Here is an 8,862-nt window from a genome sequence, read left to right on the forward strand (position 1 = left end):
CTCAATACGTGCCAAATTATTCACTTGACTTTGGTTTTCCTTTGTGTGAGGTCACTTGATGATTCACTGGCTTAGAACAATAGACTATTGTTTTCAGTTTAGTTTCGTCTACTTACTTATGTAAATTTTCTTCATTTTCTTGATAATGATGACAGGATGTCATCGAAACGTCGAAATCTCTCCGCGTTAGTTTTTCTGCTTAATTTAATAACAAATGTCAATCTTATAATTATTACCTTGTTTTTAATAATATTAGAAACGAGCGCTTCAGAGCTTCAGATTAAAACCAAAACTAAGATACCTAATCCGTTCAAGAATGTAGATTGATGTAAATAGCACACTGAACGTTTCAACGAGATCTCGACATTGATACAAGAGATCGGCGCCTAGCACGGGAAAAGCATATTGGGTTTGGTTTATAGTAGGGGGAAATTCTTTGGTGGCAACAACAGAGCACATTGAAGGACAAAGCCCGTTGGCAGCAGAATTCAAGTCACATTTTTAAGCCTTCCTTCTTTTTGCAGGTCTGCTGTGAGTGGTACGTACACACTGTTGGTTAATGCACAAGAGATTCGTGTTTACTGTCACATGGAAATCAGTGGATGTGGAAATGGAGGGTGGACTCTGGCCATGAAGACTGATGGCAGAAAGGTACACTTCTTGCAATTATTTTGCTCCTCCATCACTCTGTTTTTGAGGATAAAAGATTTTTTTCTCTCCTTAATTGCAGATGACCTTCCACTACGATTCCTCCTATTGGAGCAACAAAGTAGCCTACAACAGTGCCGGGGGGGAGACTGGGTTTGATGAAATAGAAACAAAATTACCAACCTACTGGAGCACGCCCTTCACCAAGATCTGCCTCAGTATGAAAGTCAACGGGCAAGCCAGGTTTATTGTGTTAAATAGACAGGCCAGTTCATTACACTCACTGATCGCTGACGGGAAATACCGCGCCACCACTCTGGGTCGCGACACGTGGAAGACTTTGCTCGGTCCTCAAGCCTCCTTGCAGCTCAATTGTAACCAGGAAGGGTTTAACGCTAAACGTCCTGATAATGGTCCAAAATCAAGAATAGGAATCCTCAGTAACGAACAACACGACTACAGTTCCTGTGACTCCAGAATCGGGTTTGGTACTGGTGGAGCCCATGAGCACTCGAACACGTGTGGAAACGAAGCTTTATACAGTCCAGATAATGGAAATCGGCACATCAAAGCCATGGGGTATATCCTGTTGCAGTAAATGCTAAAACTCACAAGCGAAGATACCGCCAACTGTTAATTAGTGTAATAAAGTGGTTTAAGGGGTTGAGAATAAGGAATTTGTAGGATAGAGACGAAATAAACGCTTGCTTACAACATCAAAAGGGTTTCGTTTCTTGGATGGTTTTGTCGTTACATTGTCCCATGCTTGAATAAGACGCCACTAAGGTCCCCTGGTAGGGTACCCGAGCTAAAAGCGGAGTAAAATACCGTTATTTCAAGTAGACAACAGAGTAGGAAAAGTAGTACTCGGTAACTTTCATCGGAAAGATCGGACTTTAGAATTTCATCCATTGACTTGGAGGTTAAGGGCCAACTTTTACAGCATAATAGAAAATACTTTTATTTCCGAACAATCGCACTTGAGGATTTGATTTCATCAAACAGCATTTTGAAAAGGACAACAAAAAGTACTCTTCATTAGCGGTTTACCTGAACAGTTTATCTTGGAGTTTTATCCACAGACTGACAATCTGGCAAGCATGATCAACAACTAACAACAACCACCTTGCAAGCATGATCAACAGGTCAATAGGGAGCAGACCGTTGAATGATGACGACGCTTGTGGGGGACACTCTTAATATATAATCATGTGACTGATTTCATGAAAATTGTGAAATCCAAATTTTGGGGTAATCTGCTCAGAAATACGTGAAATTATTTTGGTGGAGTTAACTTTTAAAAATCTCTGTCTATGACCAGCTCATTATATGTTCTTTTAAAAAGAGGATTCTATTGAACTGTGTTGTGCATCCTAATTAATTTCTTTCGTTATAATCGACACGCCCACGAGCTCGCGCCGACGTACAAAGGCTTTGCTCTGGCTAATAAAGCTCGGCAGAAAAATATATTGATCATTTAGTCCTAAACGTAGATGATGAGCCTCTATTTGGCGCTATTTTATGTATGCAAGTTTTAAGAAATTTTCATTGTTCGGATATGAAGAGTTTAAGAGCGGAGCTCCGCAATTACTTTTTAATAGCATTTATGTAAGTCTGCTTATCGAATGAACCTAACAACGCTACAAATTCCTCAGCCCTTCTGGACTTATAAATATATGTTTTAGCCTACAAGCAGCAACCTACTTAACCACAATGACAATAACAATGTTAAATGTTACAGAGAAAAGCAAGGTATCCTCTTAAACCAAAAAAACAAACAAACAAAACAAAAAAAAAACCAAACAAAACAAAACAATCACTTCCCATTTGACATTCAAGACTACATGATTACGTAGACCTGGGTTTCTTAAAAAAATAAGATATATTGAGGCCTTGGAATTATTATATTTTAATGATATATAAATATGCCTGTCGTTAGACCTGTCTGGGCCCGCTGTAGAAAAAAAATAAAAAAGAGAGAAACAAAATATATCGTTAACAGATCATAATATTCTTTTCTTGTTGCCTTCATCTTCCTATTTTATTTTTTTTAAAGCCTAATTGGAAACGCAGGCTCCCTATATGATATCCGCGAAATATTACATTTCACCTTGGATTACATGGATGGGGTGGATTAACTTACGGTGACGCCATAACCAAAACCAAATTTCTCTCGAAACTCGTTCCCAGAGTGCTCTCTCTTCCTCCCTCTAGAAAGGAAGAGAGAGAACCTAGGGAACGCCGTTGATTTCTCGCATTTAACCTATTTTCTTACCCATTGAGCTGGAATCAAGTGACGCTCCGATCTTTTCCATTCTTTCTTCCATTTCCTGGGCATATCAAGGCAATTTCGCGTCTCTGATATTGATGAACACTGAAAGTGTTTTGGATTCTAAAATATGACCAAATACTCATAAGAGAATCCATTCAGTTACAAACCTTGCCTTGCGTTACATATGACGCCACAAGTCTCATTTTCTGCGATCTAAATTCCACGAGCCAATCATCGTCCGTTTGGACGTACCGCCATCATGTTTACTAAAGGAAAAAGAAAGCATGGTTGAATTTCAAAAGAAAGGAGTACGCAACACTTGAAGGATTTCGAAATGGAAATGGAGCAATGCATTAAGCAAACATTGAAACAGTTGCGAACTTGTTTGACTATTGGAATATCACTTTTGAATATTAAAACAAGTCTTACGGCGGATTTATGCAAATCAAATTTCAAGGTCATGTATAAACAGGAGCCGATTAACTTGCCTTTGGCAAGACGTTAAAACTCTATTAATTAAGGACGATACTCTTTTAAATTCTTTAGCAAAGCTAAGTAAATATATTGATGTAAAATTCATAGACACTGGTATTATAATTAACAATTGCTACTCGAGCGTACGTTGAGTATGAGATGATATATAGATAGGGGCGCTCGGGAAGCCCCATAGCTATGAGATTTCGGTATTCCGTGAATGTGCCAAATTTTAGGTTGGTTATGGCGTCACTTCCATCCGACCGTCCTTACCCCTATCTGCACGTAGGCAATCCCATAATGCTAATACGCGCGTGAAATTGCAGGAAAACAACAAAAAATGTCAATTTACATGTATTCGTTGGATATTTCGAAAACTTGGAAAGGAGAGAAAGAGAGAGAGAGAAAGAAAACAAAAAAGCGGAGATGATTAAGCAAATTTCATCGTGAAAGAGAGCGACGGATAGCAAGCCGGCACGGAAACAGGAGCCGAGTAACTTGCCTTTGGCAAGACGTTAAAACTCTATTAATTAAGGACGATACTCTATTAATTGTGAGGTCGACTAGCAATAGAGTTATTTCAGTAGAGTTATGACTTAGAGTTAGAGTTAACGACTGCCAAAATGCTGAATTCAAGATTTTGGACGGCCAAAATCTTGAATTCAAGATTTTGGACGGCCAAAATCCTGAATTCGAGATTTTGGACGTCCAAAATCCTGAATTCAAGATTTTGTACTGCCAAAATGCTGAATTCAACATTTTGTACTGCCAAAATGCTGAATTCAAGATTTTGGACGGCCAAAATCTTGAATTCAAGATTTTGGAAGGGAGGCCAAAATCCTGAATTCGAGATTTTGGAAGGCCAAAATGCTGAATTCAAGATTTTGGAAGGCCAAAATGCTGAATTCAGGATTTTGGCAGTACCAGTGTTTTGTACGTCCAAAATCTTGAATTCAGGATTTTGGCAGTACAAAATCTTGAACTCAGGATTTTGTACGTCCAAAATCTTGAATTCAGGATTTTGGCAGTACAAAATCTTGAATTCAGGATTTTGGCAGTACAAAATCTTGAATTCAGGATTTTGCAACTCTAACTCCACGCTATAACTCTATGAAGATAACTCTAATAGTAGCCGTCCCCTTAAATTGTTTAGCAAAGCTAAGTAAATATATTGATGTAAAATTCATAGACACTGGTATTATAATTAACAATTGCTACTCGAGCGTACGTTGAGTATGAGAGGATGATGTATTCGTTGGATATTTCGAAAACTTGGAAAGAAGAGAAAAAGAGAGAGAAAGAAAACAAAAAAGCGGAGACGATTTAGCAAATTTCATCGTGAAAGAGAGCGACAGATAGCAAGCCGGCCGGCCGCCAAGTAAGTTTAAAGAAGCCTCACATTTGCCTATATCACCCGTCCGTGATCAGTTACGGTAACTTTCAGAACTCAAAAATAGCTTTACGTAGACACTTTAATCGCTTTTGATACGACCAATATTCGAGAAGTTAACTTTTGAACAGTTTTCTTTCGTGGCCGTGTTTTTTCATTCGTACCGCACGGCACACACATGTTTCAAACCTCTGAAATAATTCTACCAAACACCAAATCTCTATTTTTCTGTGTTCTCATTTTCTTAACGTTTATTTAGAGATTGGAATTATTATTATAGGAGTAGAATAGACACAGTTTTGAATTTCCAAACATTTTTTTCCCGGGCGGGTAACTTGCTCTCGCGTAAAAAATATGTTAGTAACTATTTACCTGTAATTAAATGGTCGTTTACAAATCATTTCTAAACGAAAATGCTTTCTTTCAGGCAACAATCGATAGTTTGTTATGTTACGTGTTTCAAGCTTTACACAGATAGTTTAATCGTTTCGATACCACCAATACTCATAGAGAATTTTTTTTTTTTTTTAACAATTAGTTTTGGAGCCATTTGCGCCGCTCTGCTCCCATTGCGCTTGGACGGTTGGACTGTATAAACACGCACTTGTTTTGAACGCCCAAATATTTCTGGCCACAACCAAGAGGTAAAAGCTTAAAGTTTCTGTAAAGGCTGGAATTTTTTTAGTAGGAGGAATATTCCGGAAAGCCTCATTGCACTGGTCAATAATACCTCCAAATCCACCAGGTTTATAAACTAGCATACAGCAAAATTTCATTCCCAATTTTTGTTATCTGTGCATCTGTTATTTTCATCTATCCGAAGTTTTACGTTCTTTTCAGGCGTTCCAGCCTCTAATTGTAAGGAACAGTACGACAAACACAAGTAATTTCCTACACTCGAATAAACGCAATCAGTCTAGCGCGCCTGTTGCGACCAAAAAATGAAGCAAAATTCTATCTTGCAAAATTTGATTAGTCCACAGGACTCCAATTCTTAGGCATCTCGCTACAGAATATCAAACAGCAGCACAGGAAGAAAGTACTGCGCATTAGCTTTCATTTGAATGGTCTCACTTAAGGATTTCATCTACAGACACAAAAGTTAAAACTACCTTGTACAGCGTTATAAACAGCAAAATGAGAAAATGCATTACTGTAAATAATTAACTTTAAATGTACAACTGAGTTTTCATCAGAATCCGAGAGCGAAAACTCTGATAATGAGATAAATGAACACAGTAGCATTTCTGTGTTCTTTTTAGATTCACGGAGTCCCGATTCTCTTTACTTGAATAACAGATCACTTAAGAGTGGCGTGTACACGCTGATGTTTGGTTCACATAAGATTCCTGTTTACTGTCACATGGGAAACTTTAGATGTGGAGATGGAGGATGGACGCTGGCCATGAAAATTGACGGCACAAAGGTTAACATATTTCCGTTGTTAGCTATTTTGTGCTTATATTAAAATCAATTTTTCCACTTTTAATTACAGAGAACTTTCCACAGCAGTTCTCATTTCTGGAGCAACAGAAATTGGTACAACATTGCAGGAGGGAAGTCTGGGTTCGATACACAACAGACCAAGTTGCCAACTTACTGGAACACGCCACTCTCTAAGATTTGTCTTGGAATGAGGATCGGCCATCAGATAAAGTTCGTTGTCGTCAACAAGCACGCCAACTCACTGTACTCACTGATCGCTGATGGCAAATATCGCGCCACCTCGCTGGGTCGGAACACGTGGAAGAGGCTGATTGGCTTTTAAGCCTCTCTGCAGACCAGCTGTAACAAAGAAGGGTTCAACGCCGTGTGTAGCGACATTGCCCATTCCAAAGCAAGAATCGGTATCCTGGGTAACGAAGGGAGTTGTAGCACCTGTGACTCTAGAATCGGGTTTGGTACTGGAGGACACCATGACGACACCAACACGTGTGGAAACGAGGCTACATTGAGCCCAGACAATGGAGACAAGCACATCAAGGCCATGGGGTACATCTTGTTTGAGTAACAAAGAACTGAACTCGCTATGAGCGCCAAATTATACATCTTCTTAAGATGAATTTTCTTTGCTTGATTACAAAATAAGCAGTATGTCTGATTATTTGCTTTTGCTAAAGCTTGTCTCTCCTGGCGACCAACCCGCCGGCCAAACTGAGCCTGATGTCCCTGGGTACGAGACTGTTTCTTTTTTTTTGGGAGGGCCGGGCTGAAATAAAATTTTCGGCTTGACACATTGAAGTAACTCAATTAAACCCTCTTTCAATGAAGCGCCTATTTCGGTGACGTGAAATATTCACCAATATCTCACCAATGATTATACAAATCATTTTCATAGAATAGCGGCAGAGTTTGAACGCGAGGGCTCTGAGAACCTGGTAGGTGTTAAACTCTATCATTTGCTCCCAAAAAGAATTTCTCCATTTGGAAGCTAATGAAGATGTTTGCCTGTCAAATATCCCAAAATAAAGTTAAAGCTTTTGAAGAGATAACGAATACAGCTCTTCAACGCAGACGCAGTGACTTTAAGAAAGCAAAGATAATAATTTAAATGGCACATCTTTATAGTAGCCTAGCAGATGTAAAACTGTATTTCCTGTTTTTTTCTTGCCGTTCCTCACATCTGTTTCTCTGTCTACATAAGGGAATTAATAGCTAAATGATGTTAATTTCCATGTGAGCAAATACAAGAACCTGCGCTACGAACAAAAAGAGCCGTGATTTTGCAAGATACGGAATTCCAACGCAAAGTTTAACTACTTCTAGTTCGCAATTCCTCTCACAAGAATAGCATTCAAGATTTTCCTAAAAAATAAGAAATTTTCCATGTTACATCGTACACGTTAAAGATTGTCAAGACAATGACGAGGAGAGTACTGCTGGATGGTACCGATCAATACGAATCCCTACTTAAACTAAGCAACACCACCTCACCAAGAAACCGGCGACAGTTCTCCTTTAATGACATTTGGTCAAAATACGCGGTAAATATTACCATCAGAAGCAGGTGAATCAGTAGTAATTGTAATAACAATTGTGTTTTCGAGAAGAGCCAAGCGCAGCCTTGCCATGAAGCACAACTGTGGGAAAAAGTGCCCCAGAACTGAAATAACTTGCTCTTGGCCAGCCAATGTACTACCGAACACACGGAAGGAAAGAAGCATGGTTTAAGGAGAGGTACCGTTACTGCTGGACTCAGTGACAGATCCTACATAACAGAGGGAAATGATAAAGGAATATAAATATATGAAACATCATATATTTCAACTGCGGATGAAAGATTAAATGGTATCCGGTCACCTCGCCACCAGAGAGTCTCGCCACCAACCAACTCGCCACCAAGAAACCACCTCGCCACCAGCCAACTCAATTAAGAAGACTTGAGTTTATTTTTTTGATTTTGGACTAATTTGAGTTAATTAGCTTCCATTTTGTCGATGAATCTTGTGTTATTTGAGCCGAACACATTGCAAAAGCTCTTCGATTTTCTCAGAGTGAAGCTTTTCGAGTCCGAGCTTGAAACTTGGCATGGTGAATGTTTAATAACTATATGTTAAGGCTGTAAAGTAAAATTATCGAAAACTGAGGTATAAGGAAAACTTTTGTGCCGTTAAATATTACCTATATTTCACCGCTATTTTTAGCGCTCTACAAAAGTGGTTTTAAAGTGCCCGCTAGAATCACAAAATGAATAGATTTGAAAATGTTTAGTAGTGGACAATAAACAAGAATAGTTGTTCATAGTTTGTGTAAAGTTTGACTTCAACTGAAGTTATTTTAAGCATTTGGCAGTGCTTCGTCCGCGCACCTTATTTTGAACCTTCAGTTGGCCGAAAAACCGCACTTTTACCGCATTTTCAAATTTTTGCGAATCTCTCAAAATTAAAACGTCGCTGGAACTTTTAACTATGATTTTTAAAAATAGTTCACCTAAGGGTATTTTTGGACCGAATATGAGCGATTCGCCAAATTGGTCGTTGACGGCGAATTATCGATCTTTACAGGCAGCCGCTCTTAAGTGGATCGTTGGTGGCGAGTTGGTTGGTGGCGAGACTCCCTGGTGGCGAGGTAACCGTAA

General features: G+C 39.0%; 1 protein-coding gene and 1 pseudogene across 2 annotated transcripts; both read left to right on the forward strand.

Moving 5' to 3' along the window:
- Nucleotides 1–502: 502 nt before the first annotated feature.
- Nucleotides 503–1,372, forward strand: LOC146449825 (putative skeletal organic matrix protein 5). The gene is made up of 2 exons (XM_085101062.1): nucleotides 503–651; nucleotides 731–1,372. The coding sequence occupies exons 1-2, from the start codon at nucleotides 589–591 to the stop codon at nucleotides 1,244–1,246; spliced, it is 579 nt and encodes a 192-aa protein (XP_084957188.1). The 5' UTR covers nucleotides 503–588; the 3' UTR covers nucleotides 1,247–1,372.
- Nucleotides 1,373–5,556: 4,184 nt separating this feature from the next.
- Nucleotides 5,557–6,795, forward strand: LOC146449826 (putative skeletal organic matrix protein 5; annotated as a pseudogene). Its single transcript, XR_014860509.1, has 3 exons — nucleotides 5,557–5,667; nucleotides 6,084–6,210; nucleotides 6,280–6,795. The product of XR_014860509.1 is annotated as a putative skeletal organic matrix protein 5 (transcript).
- The last annotated feature ends 2,067 nt before the right edge of the window (nucleotides 6,796–8,862 follow it).

Source organism: Pavona decussata, unplaced genomic scaffold (assembly GCF_977016875.1).
Source record: "Pavona decussata unplaced genomic scaffold, jaPavDecu1.1 SCAFFOLD_574, whole genome shotgun sequence".
Taxonomy (NCBI): domain Eukaryota; kingdom Metazoa; phylum Cnidaria; class Anthozoa; order Scleractinia; family Agariciidae; genus Pavona; species Pavona decussata.